This window comes from Zingiber officinale, chromosome 5A (genome assembly GCF_018446385.1).
Source record: "Zingiber officinale cultivar Zhangliang chromosome 5A, Zo_v1.1, whole genome shotgun sequence".
Taxonomy (NCBI): Eukaryota; Viridiplantae; Streptophyta; class Magnoliopsida; order Zingiberales; family Zingiberaceae; genus Zingiber; species Zingiber officinale.
Window position 1 is genome coordinate 147021702 of NC_055994.1, and position 19560 is coordinate 147041261.

Sequence of the window (19560 nt, forward strand, 5' to 3'; positions counted from 1 at the left end):
GATCAAGATAAATTTTACTGTCTATTATTACTCATGCATCATATCTATATGCTAACTTTATGTTGCAGGGATATCTTTTATTTAGTGTGCATCTAACTCTATTTTGTAGATTCTAAACGATCGGTCGATCAAACAGGAGGCTTCGTCTATCGAACCAAGCTGACATGACACAGAGTTCAGATCGAGTAGAGCATATTTGGTATTCAAGGCGGATCGGTCGACCAAACACAAGGATCAGTTGACCAAACCCATTTTGGTAAACAACTTGGAAGATCAAATCTTGGCAAACTTGGAATTCAGGCGGATCGGTTGACCGAACCCAAGGATCAGTCTATCAAACAATTAAAGGCATTAATGACGAAAAATATTGAATCTCTACGAAGGTGAAAATTGAGCTAATCGGTTGACCGAACTCAAGGATAGGACTATTGGATCGTGAGAGGGGGGTGAATCATGAGTAATTTTTAAACTATAGTAATTTTTAAAAACTTAAAATAAAATCATAGCGGGAAGAAAAATTGAAAAGAACACAACAAGACTCGACCGATTTTACTTGGTTCGGAGCCTTTAGCGACTCCTACTCTAAGACCCAGATCTGTGAACCTATCGATGGGTAATCCACTAAATACCTATTTCGGAACTGCCGGAATAATAGTATTACACTTCCCTTTTTAAAGCAGTAGTACAAAGACTTGCAACACTATTAAAAGTTTACCAACAATTGGGGTGCTCTTGTGTATTGCTGTCTATCTACCGGAGATTATTAGATGACTTAGAAAAGTTGTTCGATGGCAGACGGACTTCTATTAAGCAGCAGCAAGAAGTCGAAGCGATCAGAACTTCAAATGGATGCGTAGAAGATCGTAGAAGTGATCTGTTAGAAGCCTTGCTCGAAATACTCTTTTATTGACTATGGAAGGCGCCTTCCATAGGGCTGAAGGCGCCTCCAACATGTAAAATTTGATCCCAAAAAGTGTTGATCCTATCGTCGAAAAAGTCAGATTCTATCCATTGGAAGCCTCTTTCCATAGCACCGAAGGCGTCTTCCATGAACAATACGAAAGCGTTTTCCAATACTTTAAGGCACCTCGAGTACTGTTCACCCGAGGCATTTTCTACTCCTTTCACCTTGTAAGTTAGGTTAGTCCAACATGACAATATCTAACCTGCAAAACAAGTTTTAGTACAATCATAATAAGGAGTATTAATTAGTTCCTATCCTTCCAGGATAGGAACTAGTCAAGGTCTCAGTTTAAGGATTCAAAATAGACCTAAACTAGATTGACGCCTACTATTCTCTCAACTGGAATGCGTCCTCACTTAGTCACTCTCCTTCAGCAACTTACCTTCACTTACCAATTTACAGTCTATCCACTAGCCTCTCGACCCACTAGGTATTCATGCCAGTTGTTAGGCCCACAACCCCAATTGGACTTTGGCTAGCTGTCAGACCCCATGAATTCAGCTAGACTTCCTGTCAGATATCAAGTCGACTCTTTGACCTATCTCGGCTTCATACAACTATCGGGTCCTTAAACCTAGTTGGGTTTCATCCTGGTGGCAGGTCCTCTAGACATGTCAATCTCTGCACGTTGAGTAAATACATTAAATCACATTAATTCTCTAACTTTAATCCTCTAGTCATTCATCAAAACCTGAGTTAGATCATTAGTACAAATTGCACCAATATAGTTGACCGAACAATAAATACTATTAATGAGGTAGCGATCGGATCTCGACGAAGAAGGAAAGCTGGTGGATTAGTCAACCAATAGGTAGATCGGTCGACCAAACCAATCAGTTGATTGAACATCTTTTTGGTCAACCGAATGAAGCTTATAAAAAGACCTCGAGATCCGAGTCGATAGTACAACTTTTTTTGTGCAACCCTTTGCTCGTGCTTCTGTTGTTCTGTGCCTCAAACTACACGTGCAAGTTGCTATGCCAAGAAGTGCGGATGAGCTTCATCTTTTACTCTTTGTCGGTATACTTTATATTCCAGTTTGAATATTTACAAGAAGATAGTAGTGTATTACTATCATTCTTTTCATTGTATAAATTGCTTCTTTTTGAAGATTTGGGGAGGAAGGATTATAGTGAAGCCCAACGGTGCGATCAAGAATCGCAAGTCTTGGAGTAAGAGTCGACATATGTTCTGAACCAAGTAACCAAATGAGTTACTTACATTGCTTTTATTTTTTCTATTCCGCTGCTTACTTTGATAAAAGATAGAAGTTTTTAAAATGAACGATATTCATCCCCCCCCCTCCCCCCCCTTATTTCTTTTCAATCTTTCAAGTAGGACTTTCATTCCTGGCTTCACTCACCTGAACTTTTACTATCTAGCCTCACTCATTAGGATCTAATTTCACTCATCAGAACTTCCACTATCTAGCTTTACTTACTATTGCCTGACTTCACTCACCAGGAGTTTCACTACCTAGCTTCACTCATTAAGACCTAACTTCACTTACTAGAACTTTTATTGTCTGACTTTACTCACCAGGACTTTCTCTTACCTAACCTCCAGTTAGGACTAATCACTCAATAGAGATTTTACCTGTCTAATCTCCAGTTAAGTCTTTTCCTTGCTAGTCATATAGTCTTGACTAGACTTCTCTCTTCCAATTGGATCAACCCTTAGTCAACTATACATTAGCATATTGTCAAAAAATAAAATCCTAGAGGTCGATTGTACCAACACGGGGTTCCATCTCACAAGGGGATCTATGTTCCGATCGGTGACCCCTCAAAGCCTCAATGAGCTGTCCAACTGGTAGGTAAGTTAGTTGAAGCTTGGTAGACTGGCACCCTAGGGCTGATCGCCAATGGATTTGTTAGATGGCTTCTCGTAAGACCTAACAGGGGTAAGGGTCTAGTTTCAATTATCATTAATTTGCTCTTGGAGATAACCATGTTTTTTCTTTTTTAGTTTTGGACTACAAGCATGGTTGTTTGCCACACCTTCATGGACCTTTTGACTGATAAGGAAAATCTAGAGACGCATGTCAAAGAACTAGAGGCTTCTCATGCTCTACCGAGTCAAGCCTCGGAGGCAGCCCGCTTGGAGACCGCCAAGTTACTATCAGAAGTTGCAGCTCAAATGAAGCTTCTGAATAAGGTTGTTGCAGTTCTTAAGGAGGAGAAGAAGAAAGGTGTTGTCAACGCAACAACCATGGAGGCACTCTAGGCCTGTCTCTCCATAACCGAGTCGAAGCTCCAATCAGAGCAAAAAATGAGGCAACGGATGATAGCTGATATGGACAAGAAGACAGTGGAGGTTTCTCTACTAAATTGATGAAAAAATAACAACTCCACGAGGTTGAGACGGCAGGGAAAACAGCCGAGTTGATGGCGAAGGACACCTTGATCCAAACCCAGCAGAATGAGCTGGAGATCACAAAGGTAGAACTAGTCGCCCTAAAAGCCAAGCTGGAACATTATAAAGCCGAGGAAATTGAACATTGTGAGGCTAAGAGGATAGAATACTTCCAGTCGGCAGACTTCGACAAGCTTCTTGGCAACAGAACTAGTAAGATGTTTTCATATGATGCGGAGGGGGTCATAAAGCAACTAAAAGAGACAGGACATCTAACGGCCAAGCTTCCAGATGACATGACAAGCCTCCCGAAGATATACACTGATATTCTTGACGATGCCTTCCTCGATTTTACTTAATATGTATTTTTTGTGAACTTAATTTGTGATGTCGTCGGGCCTTTTCCTTTTCTTTTAATGAAAAATTTAATCAGTGTTGTAATCTAGATTTGAATGTCTAAGGAGTATAGTTTTTACATGATCGCCTATGTAGTGTTTTCTTTCGAAGATGTCTTTGTTTATTTGCAGGAATATCGAGCAAAGGAGAACAACTTTTAATGTTAAAACGATAGACATTCATTAGTGGTGTCAATTAGGTTGTCATACTGAGAAAGTGACTATGTTGCCACCAAATACACGATTACGTATTTGTAATGCCGAGCAGATGGCTATGACTTTGTAGTGCTCAGCAGGCGACTGAGAAGGTGCCGGGCAGGCGGATATATATGGACATTGTGCTGAGCGAGTGACTAAGTATTTTGTGCCGAGCGAGCGGCTAAGTGAATGCCAAGTAGGTGGCTGAGTAGGTGCCAAGCAAGCAGTTATGTACTTTGTGCCAAGTAGGTGGCTGTGTATCCATAATATCAAGCAAGTGGCTATGTAGTCTGTGCTGAGTGGATGACTATGTACTTCATGCCAAGTGGGCGGATATATACTTTGTGCCAAGTGGGTGGCTGTGTACTTTATAATTCCGAGCAAGCGACTGAGTAGGTGTCGAGCAGACAGCTTTGTTGGTACATGGGAGCATGCTTATAATCCAATCGAGAGATTTGGAAGATTTTGGGCGTGTGGAAGCACACTTATAATCCGATCGAGAAACGTGCAAGTCTTTGTACACGTGGGAGCATGCTTAGTCTGTGGGTGTACGGGAGCATGCTTATAACTTGATTGAGAGACACATAATCCGATTGAAAGACACAAAAGTCTTTGGGCACATGGAAGCGACCCGAGAGTGGTGAGCCTGCATTTTTACTAATAAAAGGAGTGCATACAGTAGATCTAAATCTAACAGCAGCCGTTCGGCACGTCCTCGCCCCCGTGCTCACCGACGACGGCCGCTGCCCCGCCCCGATCGATTGTGCCATGACTGCCGCCCTCCTCCTCTCCTGCGCCCTCTCCTCCTTAGTCCTTCCTCCTCACCTTCACCGACAGCTTCCACGACCCCGCTACGGGCCACGTCCGTTATGGCTTCGTCACCGTTCGTGGACTCCTAGTCGTCGACGGCCACGGGCCACCTCCTCCCGGCCTCGCCACCCGCCACCGCCTCAAGCCCGTCTACTTCGTGCACGCCTTCGCGAAGGTACTTAACTCGTCTTCGCGACCGTCGCCATATCCGACCACAACGTCCTATCCTGCTTCCAACCGAATCTTTCGGACAACGTGAACCGAGCCGTGGCGGCGGTGCCGATGGCGGTCGGGTTCGTCGCTTTCCCCACTACTCGCCACGGCATCGGATACCCTGCCACGCACAAATCTTCAAGCGATCGATGTCTAATTATTTGTTCGTTAATTATCAGATCGATAAATATATATATCTTACGAAGTTGATTCACTGGATTGTTCGTGCGCATTATGTTTTTGTTCGTGTCCAGTTCGACTTCATGGAAAAACAAAAGTCAACGTAATAACAGTCTTTGTCGTCCCCACTGTTCGTCGTATCGTTGACCTCATAAGATCAATTCAAGTTTCGTGGATTGTCTTTTGATAATTCATTTGGTTATAATTAAACTGATTATAATTATGAAGGAAAAAAAAATGTTATATTGAGCCAAGAACGGATCTACAATTATAAGAAATATAAATTAAAAAAATACATAAAATGCGTCTGCCGGGAGTCGAACCCGGGTCTATTGCTTGGAAGGCAATTATCCTAACCGTTGGACTACAAACGCTCTATGTCTTTTTTTTTGGATTAAAAATATATATTCATTTATATAAATTATTTCTTAATTTTTTGGCCTTGAGAAACACGTATTTACAAAGATAACGGATCTACAATTAAAAGAAATATAAAATTAAAAAAATACCAAAACTGCGTCTGCCGGGAGTCGAACCCGGGTCTATTGCTTGGAAGGCAATTATCCTCACCGTTGGACTACAAACGCTTTACATGTTTTTGGGATTAAAAATATATTCATTTATATAAATTATTTCTTAATTTTTTGACCTTGAAAAACACGTATTTACAAAGATAACGGATCTACAATTATATAAATTAAAAAATACAAAAACTGCGTCTGCCGGGAGTCGAACCCAGGTCTATTGCTTAGAAGGCAATTATGCTGACCGTTGGACTAAAAACGCTTTATATTTTATTGGGATAAAAGAATATATATTCATTTATAGAAATTATTTCTTAATTTTTTGACCTTGAGAAACACGTATTTAGAAAGATAACATACATTAAAGGTGGCTTGTTCTTTGTTGATAACTTTCTATCCCAATTTCAATGTAATGAGTTTTTTTTTTATTTGAAAATTTTTATATATAAAATTATTTTCCTATTTTAGTTCCATTTTAAGCGGCGCCTCGCCAATCGCCATCAATCCACTTTCAAAACTCCCTTCTCAAGACTCACTTTCAATGAATAACTTGAAAAGATAATATTTGATCCATCGGAAAGAGAAGCCTTTTCTTCTGATTTATTATGAAGATAATTAAAAGTAGTTTTTTTTTTATTTAATAGATAAAGCAAAACGTAGATATTAAAAAGTTAAAACTAAATCCAAGCGTTGGTGATAAACACAGAAGATAGCGTCAATGTTCAGATCCTTGAATCGCGTTCCGATGTGAGCGAGCAGCCATTTCATTGGCGGACGCCATTGGCCATCCGACGCAGCCATCGGGCTTTGCTTCATGTTGCTCTTCCGCCCTCCGCCCGATTCCTTCGATCGAATTTCGCGAAAGAGCAAAGTCACTCCAACTGTTTCCTCCCCTTCCTCCGCCGCCGCCGCCGCCGCGGCTTTAGATATTATATTTTGGCCATGATCTCCGCTTCCTCTTCCTCCTCGACCACCGACGCCCCGCGAAACCACAAATCCACCACCGCCGCCAGGCCGAACCAGAATAATAATGCTGCTGCCGCGCTCGTCGTTCCTTCGCCTTCCGTTCTCTCCCCGTCGCAGTCCTCCTCCTCCAGCGTCTCCTCCCACCGCCCCTCCTCCTCCTCATCGGGCGGCGGAGGAGGAAGCGGCGGCGCCAGCCAGGCCTGCGCCGTCTGCAAGTTCCAGCGACGGAGATGCAGGCCCGAATGCCTCCTCGCGCCGTTCTTCCCGGCGAAGGACGCCGCCAAGTTCCAGAACGCCCACCGCCTGTTCGGCGTCAGTAACATCCAGAAGATCGTCCGCCCGCTCGATCCCCTCCAGCGCGCCGTCGCCATGGAGACCATCATCTACGAGTCCGACATGCGCGCCGCCGACCCCGTATCCGGCTGCCTCGGCGTCGTCCACCAGCTCCAGTGCCAGATACGCCATGACTTCGCCGAGCTCGAGTTCGTCCTCAATAAGCTCAACGCCTGCCGCGCCGCCGCCGCCTCCCAGCAACAGAGGCAGGTACCGGCCGCCATCGCCCTTCAGGCCGCCGGTGTCATCGCCGATCAAGACGAACTTAACGGCATCTTTGCCTCTTCGGCGATGATCCACCATCCACAGCAAGCCGATCACGATCAGTTCAGCAATAATTACTTCTGCTACGACGACGACGACAAGGAACAGAGCGTGCTGGTTCCCAACTCCGGCATCAACGCCGCCAATTATAACGACGACGTCATCAATGAACACCAGAAATACTTGACCCTGCAGCCTTTTCCAAACCATCAGGGCGTCGTCGAGGGGGACGCCATCATCGACAATCAGGCTGCGGCTTTGATCGCCGACGACGATAACGAATTGGCTCTACCAGACGGCGGCGGAGTGTTCGGTTCTATGCGTATGCGTTGCGGGTAATTAAAACTGATCCCTAAGTCATTAATTAGTTCCCCTAACCCTTAATTAATTAATTAATTAAAACTTTTTATCATAGTTAATTAGTTCATCGATCAAAACCTTAAACCCTAAGAAGAATGAAAGGAATTCAAAGTCCAAAAATTCTTAGGGATGAATTATTTTTCTCTGTTTTGTTTACGTAATGAGAGTATATATATGAATCCTTGCAGCTTACAAGTAGATCAATTGAGGGGCGGGCAAAACCCAGTGGAATACGTGCAGGTGCAGGGGCAGGAGCACGATCTGAAAGGCGCTGCCTCTTTGTTTACCCTCACCAACTACAACAACACTTGATTTTTTCTTCTTTTCCATTCTTAAATTTATTTCATTACCTGTCAATAATTTATTGAGATTTTTTTTAAAAAAATAAACTTATTGTTAGATTAATAAGTGACTTCTACAGTCCATTTCTGTTTTGTTTTGTTTCTTCGATGCCCAGACTTATTTTTGTTTCTTAAACTTGCATTATCGTGATTACGCTCACTCATCAGAGACCGTCTCAAGTTAGGTAAAGGAGATAAATCATAGTTCAAATTAATAAGTTTTTAATATATATAAACAGTGTAATATCAAACTTATTCATCAATCAATTTTTTTAAAAGAATAAAAAATAAATAATCAACAATTTTAATTGAAATTCAATAATATTTAAATGAACCAAACTCAATTTAAACTTAAGTTCATTAGACAAATTGTCAAACTAAGCTTCAACAATTTTGACTTAATTCAATATAAGTATAACCTAACTTGACTCAATCATCTTAACTCAGCTCGGTTCATATGCGGATGTGGGTCTCCTCCTATGACATTACTTTTGCATCTCTTGTTTTCTCACCTTCCCTCAACTTCTCCTCGTCTCATTTAATTTTATTTTACTATTGATAGAAGTAGAGTTTTATTCTGACCGTAATAAATTTAATTAGTTTTATAAAAAAATATATGAGATAAGAAAGTAATATATAAATTGAGAGATAAAGAATCTAATTGAACAGTTAGTTTCCTGTCTCAAAGAGTCATCTAACCAATCCCTTAGAAAGAAGAAAAGCAGAAGTAAGAGGCTCATGATCTTAAGAAAACAATGAGAGGGCGATAGTATTGCAAAACTTCTTATAGATTGGAAATAAAAAAAATACATTAAGATCTCTAAATTTTTAGGGATCTAATTCTATATATAGCACACATATATTATGAGCTCATAGATAATAATAGATGCGAGATTTATATCCAATTACTTTAAACTAGATCATTTAATGAGTTTCGGTATTGTAAGTTTTAAATCGTATGTGAACCCACCTTAAATGATATCAAATCCAACAGCTATAAGATAACTGTTACCTGGGATTATAGTGCAATGAAAGGTGTCAAGTTGTCATCTAGGTGCAGTTTGATCCTCAGATACGATATATTTGTATAAATATTTTCTCTAAATAAGATATACAATTATGAGATGTTGAACTTCTAAAACACAACTTGCAGATGTTGGATTTTACATGAGTTGCAGATGTGAATTTCACCTCGGCCTCTTGGTCGGCCCAACTGGCGGCTTATTTGACGACCCCTTATGTCGTCGACCGACGACTCTCGGCACGTCGCTCACTTGGCTACCAGGATTCATAAACTCTAGTACTTAGCCTGGAGGTCTAGAGTTCGAATACTGGGGAAGGAAAAATCCACTGACCAAGGATGGGAAGATCTAGTGAGTAACGGTACGATCGAGGGTCGTCGGTCGACGACATAAGGGATCGCCAGTTGAGCCGTCCAAGGAGCCGAGAGGCGACCCATTTGGCGGTCCCTTGGCCAGCCCAACTGACGGCTCAACTGACGACCCCTTATATCATCGACCGACGATCCTCGATCAAACCGTTACTCCTCGTTGATCGGACGGATCAGACCGTATTTTAAAGATACAATACACATCACATCAAGAGGATATTATATACATCTCAAAGATGTGAACTCACAATGGTCACGGTTCAAAACAAAAATGATCGTGTGGGACGAGTGGACGACTGAGGTTATGACCTTTTGGCTTTTGCCACCGAAATTAGAACTATGGGAACTAATGGGCCCGCCACCGCACCGAGGTCAGGGGCAAATTTCGTTCCTTCAGAGCAAGCAGGACTAGGCGCCATTAATGCCATCAACGTCAGTCGTCAGCTCTCTTCCAAGTATCTATTTGCTCAGCTGTTATCATGCAAGTCCGAACATTCAATAGAAAAAACAAGAAGAAAAGTCAAAACACGAGCACAAGAAAAACTCAAGCCAGGCAGTCAACGCATCCACTTGCACCTCTGATTCCAGAAATAAGGCATCGACGATGCCACAACCACAAGGAAAAAAATCAGAGCGGAGCAGAGTCGAACGAACGTGCTTGACTTGTTGACGTCGAGCACAATTGACGGGAAGCAGATCGAAGTCCTCAGCCAAAGTCTTTGCCCCAGCCCACACTCTGCACCATCGTCGTCATCATTAATTATCCTGCTTCGGCAAGCTTGCTTTAATAGCTAACGGAGGGAGGCCTAGTGCATCGCCTCCTTCGCTCGCCATGGCGAACGGAAAACTGGAGCAAGATTCGTCAGCAGCGGCGTTCGAAGTGGACGACTACCTCGCCTTCGCAGAGCATGAAGTGGCCGAAGTAGAGAAGCACAGTTTAGTCGCGCAGGATTATAGAGATCACAAGATCACGTATTGCCGCAACAGCAACAGCAGCAATTATAAGTAGGTATTACTGTCTTTGTTTGTGTTTGTTTTAGCTGAATGATCGAGTTTCGATATTGATATGGATGCAGATCGAAGAACGGAAGCAGGTCTTGTAATTTGAAGAGGAGCAGCAGTAGTAGCAGTTTGAGAGTTGCATTTATAACCAAGTCTGAAAAAGAGATACTGGACGATGGGTACAAGTGGAGGAAGTATGGGAAGAAGGCAATAAAGAGCAGCCCCAACCCAAGGTAATCTCACTTTTTTTTTGTCTCGTGGGTGTATCCTGTACGAGGTGCGACGTATCAAAATTATATATATTTTTTATTAGAATAAACAACTTTAAAAAATTATCAAAAAATAAGGACAAGAAGTGGTGCGCATTGATTAAAAGTTTCCTCACCTCCTTTTCCAAATAAGATTGGAAGTCTCCCAAACATGTCGTTATAGTGCACACCTCGTGAGCCCATAATATATATATTTTTTAAAATTTCTTTATCTTAAATAATATATCCTAACCTCTACCCCTGAACTCTAAAAAGTTAGACTAGGTGTACCTTTTTCTAGTACTATCATAACTCGTCCTACAATTTTGATCTAGTTCAAATTAAAGTCATTTGATCAAAACTACTCCAATAGCATTTAACTATTTTTATTTTACTAAGTTAGACTAATTTGACTGGATTAGAGTAGTTTAAACTATGTTCGAGTAATTCTAATCAAAATTATTTCAATTTGCTCAAAATTATTAAGTAATTGATAAAGTTATTTAAAAATTAATTAAAACGATTCAAATATGAATTATTACTACTTTAATTTAGTCTCTAATTTAATTAAAAATTGTCAAATGCTATTAGAGTAGTTTTGATCAAAACTACTATAATTGGAGTAGTTTTGACCAAAATTACAACAACACAACACAACGCAACTTTGATCAAAACAAATAATTTTAACCAAAGCAACTCCCTGTCAGAGTAATTTTTATAGAAAGCTATTACGATAACGCTAAAATTTAATAAAAATAAAAACAAAAATTGGCACGATCAAAATTAGAGGAGTTGATATGAGTTCTGCATCCAATTATAAGTCTCTTTTTTTCCATATATGTGCAGAAATTACTACCGTTGCTTGAGCGAAGGCTGTACTGTGAAGAAGAGAGTGGAGAGGCACCAAGAGGACCCAAGCTTCGTGATAACCACATACGTTGGAGTGCACACCCACCACGCCCCTTTGCCTTCGCTGCTGCTATAATATCTTCATCAAATTCAAATTCAAATTCAAAATTCTCATTTACATGTTTACTTGGTAGATCTAGATAACAGTCAGTAATCATGTTTAAGTAAACACACGTAACCGACCATTCTGTTCTGCTCATTCATTTTTGATAGGTGAAAAAATGAATCTTCTTTCGATACAATGTCTAAGGTTATCTGAAGAACACAACTAGAAAAATGCAATGTATGGTGATCATCTATGATCCCTAACATAACACTGTCTATAATTAAGCAGGTTTGTGTAATAGAAGCTTTGTCGAACTGCATTTGCAGGCACTCATTGTCATTGTATCCATAAGTACAACTCTATATTTCTTCCAAGATCATATTTGAAGTCCCGAAAATGTTAATGCAATAGTAGCAACTGTAGGAAGAGAGAACAGAAACTTCAACTCACTTTGTGTAAGAGTAGTGTTCTTCAGACTTTCCCACTCCTTGCAAACTTCGTCATCTTTGTTAGGATCGACATCGGTAAATTTCCAGATGATAATGTCAAGTTAACTGCCAAAGAACTAGCACAGATAAGGAGAATAACTAAAGCAAGATACTCTTAAACTTTCAGTTCTGATTTTGGCATGATCACAATTACCATTTGCTTAACCATACAAAGAAACAATGGGAAGCACTTAACTTAGGTCCGGTGACAACCATATGGCTATTTACGGTAATTTCTTGTGCTTTTTCTTTCTTCTTTGATTGATCCTCCATCTCGAGTTACAACATCTATGCCACAGCATTGGAGAGAAGAGTACAATGAACTGCTGCCACCATAATCCCGTGGCTTGGGGCCAATGGACAAATCCTGTACCAAGCATATTGTTGATTCACCAAATTATGCTTGGTTTGTCATTTTCTTATGCTATAAGAATTTGCCACATTATCGTCGACAACGTTTGGACAATAAAACACAGAACAACTTATTAGATACCTAGCTATCATCATGTTTTTTCATGATTCTACCAATGCATTGGCCCCAAGCCACGGGATTATGCGATAGACAAGCATGCTGACAATTGAATACTAGCAATGGTTTCACAGATCATGTTCTAAGGATACAAAACTAATTCACATGGTACTGGTTATAAAGCCTTTCAACACACTTACGTGGACGGAACACACTAAGAGCATGAATAAACTTGTCAAACTCAATAACACCAATTTTCTTTTCGTTAAGGAGATCAAAAACCTAGAGAAATCATTGGATGCACAGTACTAAAGAAATGAAAATTGGTTTCGAATTATCAATAAGATGTACTGTGCAGTGTAAGACTACGAGAAAGAATGACCCTCCAATTCGAATGCTAAATTTGGTGCATGAAATAAAAGCAATGCAATGGCTTAATGGTAAAAGCCATCCAACTTGACCCAAGTTTGAAGGAAGGCAAAATCTCAATTCCTTACAAGAAGATAATACAGTAAATAAAAAGACAGAAGGAAGAAGCAACCAGTCCCTCAGAACCATTGATGTTTGGTAAAGAGTTGAAGCAGTAAAATCCCCTTCTTTCTTGACCATGAGATGATGCTTCGCCAGGATACCTGCTTGATTGAGGGGCGAAAAGGCGAGAAAGGGAAAGGGAAAGGATGATGGAGGGTATTGGATATGATAAAACTAATGTTACAAAAAACAAGTAAATACGTCTAATAACGAAGGAAATTAAAGATATTTTTACAGGAAGCAAGGAACAGAGAAGGAGAGTTCACCTCAAGGAGTTTGAGAATGGTGAGCACGATTTGCAGATTTCAGATGCCTTTTTGGTAACCACACGCCTCTTCGCCTTCTTTACTACTATAATACTTGCACGACATTCATATAAAAAAAATATTATTAGAGATGCTTACATCACTTGGTGGATCTAGTTGAGAATAACTATGTCAAAGGAAACAACTATGATCAAACATGTACTATTATTCATTCTTGAAACAGAAAATGATGCTTCAAAATTCTGTTTTTTCACTACATTGCCTAAGATTTTAGCCAATGAAATACTTTATATATATATATTAATTGAAGCGTACAAAAAAGAAGAAATTTGTTCTTTGATCCTTTTGTGCTACCCAAACACAAACAGAAAATGCAAAGCATTTACAGTGTGAGCAACTAGGCTTCCTGTATATCTGAACATTAGTTGAAGTTTTAATTTCGAGGACTAAAATCCTGTAGCAGCATGTATGACCTCTCAAGAGTGAGGCCACCCGTCCCTGTCCATGTGATGATCATCATTTGCATCCTCTTGATAATCGTCATCCTGGATACCAAAATGACAAGATGTTGATCCACCATGGAATTTGATAAGGGTAAGGAATAAAACATTTATATGAGATGAATGATCTACATAGTAAAATGATAGGACGCAGAAATTATTCACTATATGCAAGAGGAAGAGTGTGAAAATTTAAAAGGAATAAGTTTACCAAATGGAGGACAACGATAGTTTAGGTTTATAAGGGTTGAAGGAATATTTGTTGCCCCAACGAGTGACTTCTTGGTCATGGGTGTGTCCTACTCTTTTCTTTTAATGCATGCCTTTAATCCTTAAGCATGCAATCAGTTTCTCAGCCTAGTCATGGAATTGAACTACCAAACGGAACAGTACAAACTGTAAAATATCTTAAGTTGTTAGTGTATAACAAACTTATCCTTCCTTCTAAACAAAATAGTAATGAAATATGTAGGTAGGTTAGTCATGACAACTGAGAGAACTTAGATGTTGCAATTTCTCAATGAATATTCCAGTTTGTTCCACCCACTATGTCCTGGAAATGAGCAATGAGTTACTACTCTATTACAAGCAAACAATCAGTATTATCCTAAATGTGAAAATAAGACTATTTGACTCTGAAAGCTAAATGAATGCACAAAAGAAAAATTGAAAGAAGAGATTGCCTGATCGGTATCCATGCTAGTTGGTTGTTCATGGAATTGAACACTTGGAGCATGTTGAAGACTGGAAAGAGTTTCTAGTAACTTCACTTTTGTAGCATCCAAAGACCTGCGTGAATTCTTATTTTCCATATTACTTGGGACAGCATGAATAGTGAACTCTGGGCCAAAATATCCTATATATTCATGATCAGGCATCTCATCATCTAATTCAACTCCCAATGCAACCCCTGTCTGCACAAAAGTTGATACTGAATGTAGTTAGAACTTGAATAAAGACTAACAAAAACTGAGTTTTAACTTATTGAAGAACATTTGCTATGTTTACTGGAAAAAGAGGAAGAGAGATAAAGAGATTTTAAGGTGCATAAAAAAAATTGGTGTTTTGAAAGGAAATGAAAAAATAAAGACTATTTGAGAACCTCTTCCATTTCTGCTATATTTAGGTGGAGAATTTAACCAATGTCAAGATTTAAATCTGGTAGCAGAAGTCATTAAAACAAGAACACCTGAAGTAATGAGCATGACATGCGTAGAATTAAAATGTATGACCTTTTCCTTTCCAAAATCTGAGATTTGCTTGAGTTGGTAACAACAACCTTATAGCTAAGAGCATCAACATCAGAATCATCATCCAAAATCTAAAATTTAGGATAAAAAAACTACTTTATTAAATTTAGATATTTACTTTTCATTACACACTACATCAGTTTCTCTATAATTTACCGTCTATTTATTTTTTTATTATTTTTTCTGTTTCCTTCATATTTTTTATTATTAGATGGAGAAGAGAGGATTTTTTTATTATTAAAGGGAGGAGAGAGAAATACTATTTTAATGTTTAGGGAATGAAATTCATTCCCTAAATTTAGAGAACTACTATTCATAAAATGCATATTTAGGGAATGGGTAGGGTAACTGATATAGATGTTTTTTTATATAAAATATAAAATTTAAGGTAAAAATTTAGTTTAGGGTAATTGATGTGGATGCTAAGTACATAATTATCAGATTAGTTGAAATTGACAAATAAGGCAGCACAAGGTGAACCATAAATTCCAATTACAAGATAAGTAAATTCTCACCTCATAGCACCAACAACGAGCGACATTGCGTAAGGTATACCCGCCGCCACCAAGCAACAAGAGTGGCACATTAAAAGATCTCATGTATCTTATACAGTCTGAATGACCCTTAATAGAGAGGTTGAAGCAGCCCAATCTATCTCCGGATAAGGAGTCAGCACCACATTGAAGTACTACGGCATCAGGCCTGAAAGCTTCCATAACTTTCTCCATGATAGGTTTGAATACATAATGGTAGCTCTCATCATCAATTCCTTCATCCAAAGGCACATTTATAGCATAATGTTGTCCTTTGCCATATCCAATATCACCTATGTGCCCTGTGCCAGGAAAATAATCACCGAACTTATGGAAAGAAACTGTCATCACTCGATCAGTTAAGTAGAAAGCCTCCTCCACCCCATCTCCATGGTGGATATCAATGTCCACATAGAGAACTCGCTGCAAACATGAAATAAATGAGTGTCATCAAAAGGAGAATTTGTTTAAGCTTCCTAAAAGAGCTTCTTGGTTGTATAATAACAATATGTAAGCCGAATTAGAACATGGATAAGGTTTTTGCCTTTTGGGCCCGAATTGTGGGTATATATGTATACACTGATATTGCGCTGTGTTGCTCCAGAGCGTCAATATATGAGAAAGAACAACTTCAATCCGATTACAATGATAAATCAGGTGCAGCAAAGCGAAGAAAAAACAGAGCCATGACTTCATTTACTCAACCATCCAACTTAGCCCATCATTGAAGGCCGGTAAAATCTTCAGTCGTTACAAGAACAATATTTGAGAAGAAAATAAGTAAAACGACGGCAAGAAGAAGCAACGACTCCCTTCCAATCATTGCCGTTGGCAACTGTGGGATGATGCTTCGCTCGGATATTAACTTCAAAGGAGGCGGAGAAGGAAGAAGGAAAGAGAAACGACAAGGAATTGAGGGGAGGGAAAAGGATGCCATAAATCTATGTTAAAGATCAGCGAATAAATTGGCATACTGGTCAAGGAAAGGATGTCCGAGGGTAAGGTAAGGAGCAGAGAAGGAGCGCACTCACCTTGTGGACCTCGAGGAGCTTGAGGATGGCGAGGACGATGTCGTTGACATAGCAAAATCCCGAAGCTTCGCTGCGCTTCGCGTGGTGGAGGCCGCCGGACCAATTGATGGCGATGTCGGCGCGGCCGCGGTTGAGTTCCCTGGCGGCGCAAACAGAAGCGCCAGCGTAGGACTGGCAGTAGTCGAAGAGGCCGTAGAATACGGGGCAGTCATCGGACATGTTAAATCGGCGGAGGATGTCAGCGTCGAGGTGCCGATCGGGGGTGGCGGAGCGGAGGAAGGCGATGTAGTCGTCGGAGTGGAAGCGGAGGAGGTCTCGGTTGCTGGCCGGAATGGGGCGAAGGACCCGCATCCGGTGGAGGAGGCCGTATCCCTCAAGGAGGGAGTGGGTCATCCGGACCCGGTGAGGCTTCATCGCGTTCCCCTGCCCGTAGTAGTAATTCCCTATCTCCGGCTCGTAGTAGTAGCACACCCGCCGCTTCCCTGCGTCTGCCATAATTTTCAACGGCACTCGGCGAAGTCAACGTCGCCGGCGAGAGAAAAAGGGCGAAGGAGAGGAAGAGGCGAAGAGCGAAGGAAAGAGAGCAGAAGTGCGAAGCAGATACGCCTCTATTTGTTATTTATATCGGGCAACAAATACTTTTCTCGCTTTAACTTTATTAAATTTCAGTATTATCCTATTTTACCCAACTTTCCTAATTTTAAAAATAAGGATTACGTTTTCGTTATACTCCACCCTTCGTTTTTTTTTTTGTACGTTCCGCATTTATGTTTTTTTTTTCGGTCCATTTAAAAATTTACTGTGTTTTCAATTTACAGTGCCCAATTTAAATTTAAGGTCATGTATACACTAAAGAAGTTTGATAAATAATTGGATAAGCTCCTTAATCAGTAAAAATTTGAATTCTGATTCAGAATACATTATACTTGCAAAATTAAAAATTACTTGTGAAACTTTTTTTGCCTTTTTCTTTTCCCTTACTTTTCTTAGGATTTTTTTTTTCCATTCCATCACGTTGACTATTATATGATTTATTTCCTTCTCTATTTTCTTGTTTATGATTAAGAACAATAAAACGAGATTTAATCAACTGATCGTTTGATTTAATCCAAAAGTGTTTGTTATATTTGAAGCATTAATTCTCTAAAAAAAACGTGGATTGATTTAGGAGGACAGATTATTTAAAGGGATATATTATATAAGAGTTGAGATTTTATTTTTGTTTAAACGTAAAATTAATTAATATGGATTGATTTTAGATAAATTTTTATTCTTCTAAAATTAAATAAAATAATATTTTTTACGTTTCATGAAAGTCCTTAGTCACATGTTCAGCTACGAAAGCTACCTTATCATCGGATCCTAAAAAATAAGATTTAAGTTGGGAGTTTTTAGATTTAGATTGGATTTAAGTTGGAGTATTTTTAAGCCAGAGAATTTCAGATTGGCTTGATTCGAATTGACCCAAATTAATATTTTAGTAGAATTTAAAGGATTAAATTAAATTTTATTTTTAAAAATTAAAATATTTATATATATATTAATATCAGTATTAGTATGATATTAATAAAATATTAAGATAAAAATTAAAAATTATTAAAAAATAGTAAAAAAATATTTTTAATCTAATTATTCGGATTCAGAACTTGAATTTAGAAATTTCAGGTTACATTCAGATCATATTCAAATTGGGATTTTTTAGATTTTTTTCCAATTTAATCCAAATTCAATTCGATCCCTCTTAATTGACATCCGTAATCTTGAACTTATCGATCATAATTTTTTTTTTTTCCTATGGCTCTCTTTTTCAAAAACATAAATTGATATTTTTAGTTTTTTTTTTCTTTTTCTGGTGGCTACTTTTACATTTATAATATTTTTCAAATGGACTCTACAAGGATAATATTATCTTAGCATGAGTAAAAATAATAATAAAACAATAAAATTTATTATTTTTGCCCTTCAAAAGTGTCAAAATTCGGGCATAAATATTCCCAATTAGTAAAATTCATAAATATACATTCAAAATTTAAAAAATTGTCAGTAATTTTAAAAATAAAATGCATGATTTTGAATATTTAGTGATCATGTCCGAATGCTGAACCAACGGACGCTGGGCACGTGGCGCTCCTCGGCTGCTGGTGTGGATCTTCGACTGGTTGCACGAAGCTCCGGTGAACCTGCACAGAAGTCGGGCCGGGAAGGGGTTTCCGACGGCGACCCTCCGACGCTCAAGTCAGGCAAGCAAGCAGTGGCAAGTGGCTCTCGAAAAATCAGAATGCGTACCTCCGACGAAGGATGAGGGCCTTTATATAGGGCAACGGAGAAGCGAGTGCACACATACCGAGGTGTACACGTGACCGTAGCCCATACCCCAGTAAGGGCTTGTCAGTGAGGTTTCCTGACCCATACTGCTACAGTCCAAGCATGTCCTCGATGGGAGAGCGGAACCCCCTGTCGCGTGATTTGGAGTATGACCATATCACGAAGCATGCCAGCTGTCAGAAGATGTCCCTTGTCTTTTTCCCCGAACTCCTGCCGGGCGTCCGACCGGCCCCCGTCCGCCTTCCGTCCGACCGGTCATATATGATGGTCCACTTGGAAAATTATCGGTAATGTGTTTTGTGGCGACTATTAGCAGTATGTTTCATGTCTTCGGCCGAGCGTGCCGTCCGCTCGGCCCTACGATCTTGCTCAATGAGCGCCGGAACCCCGACTTCCATAGGGGTGCCTTTTGCCATCGGTTAAACACCGAGCGGCCGCCCGGTCGGTCAGACCCCTTTCTCCGGTCGGCCTAGTTGGTCCGACCATCTTCGATGAACCGCCCGGCTCTCTGACTTCCACGTGGCGTTGACCCCTTACAACTAGGGTCCCCTATTCTTATCGTCGGATCATTTAGGAAATAAGTAAATTACCCTATTTTTATTTATTTTTTTTATAAATAATTATAATATTTTTATACTATGATCTTTATTAGTATGGTTGTAAAAACAT

The 19560-nt window shown here is 39.7% G+C and overlaps 2 protein-coding genes and 2 non-coding genes across 7 annotated transcripts; 1 reads left to right on the forward strand and 3 right to left on the reverse strand.

Moving 5' to 3' along the window:
- Positions 1-5417: 5417 nt before the first annotated feature.
- On the reverse strand, positions 5418-5489 carry TRNAG-UCC. The gene has a single exon. It is a non-coding gene; the product is annotated as a tRNA-Gly (tRNA).
- Positions 5490-5630: 141 nt separating this feature from the next.
- Positions 5631-5702, reverse strand: TRNAG-UCC. The gene has a single exon. It is a non-coding gene; the product is annotated as a tRNA-Gly (tRNA).
- Positions 5703-9850: 4148 nt separating this feature from the next.
- Positions 9851-11737, forward strand: LOC121982305 (probable WRKY transcription factor 50). The gene is made up of 3 exons (XM_042535311.1): positions 9851-10298; positions 10370-10528; positions 11390-11737. Exons 1-3 carry the CDS (start codon positions 10126-10128, stop codon positions 11526-11528), a joined length of 471 nt encoding a protein of 156 aa, XP_042391245.1. The 5' UTR covers positions 9851-10125; the 3' UTR covers positions 11529-11737.
- A 273-nt stretch (positions 11738-12010) lies between these two features.
- LOC121982304 (histone deacetylase 19-like) lies at positions 12011-17152 on the reverse strand. 4 transcript variants are annotated; one of them, XM_042535308.1, is made up of 6 exons: positions 16567-17152; positions 15518-15958; positions 14436-14666; positions 13253-13797; positions 12182-12353; positions 12011-12052 (listed from the first exon to the last, which is right to left on the reverse strand). In XM_042535308.1, exons 1-4 carry the CDS (start codon positions 17059-17061, stop codon positions 13729-13731), a joined length of 1236 nt encoding a protein of 411 aa, XP_042391242.1. In that variant the 5' UTR covers positions 17062-17152; the 3' UTR covers positions 12011-12052; positions 12182-12353; positions 13253-13728. The 4 variants fall into 4 exon arrangements, with proteins under 4 accessions (XP_042391242.1, XP_042391244.1, XP_042391241.1 ...); XM_042535310.1 differs by adding an exon at positions 12997-13087 and having other exon boundaries at positions 12011-12353; XM_042535307.1 differs by having other exon boundaries at positions 12011-12353.
- Positions 17153-19560: the final 2408 nt, after the last annotated feature.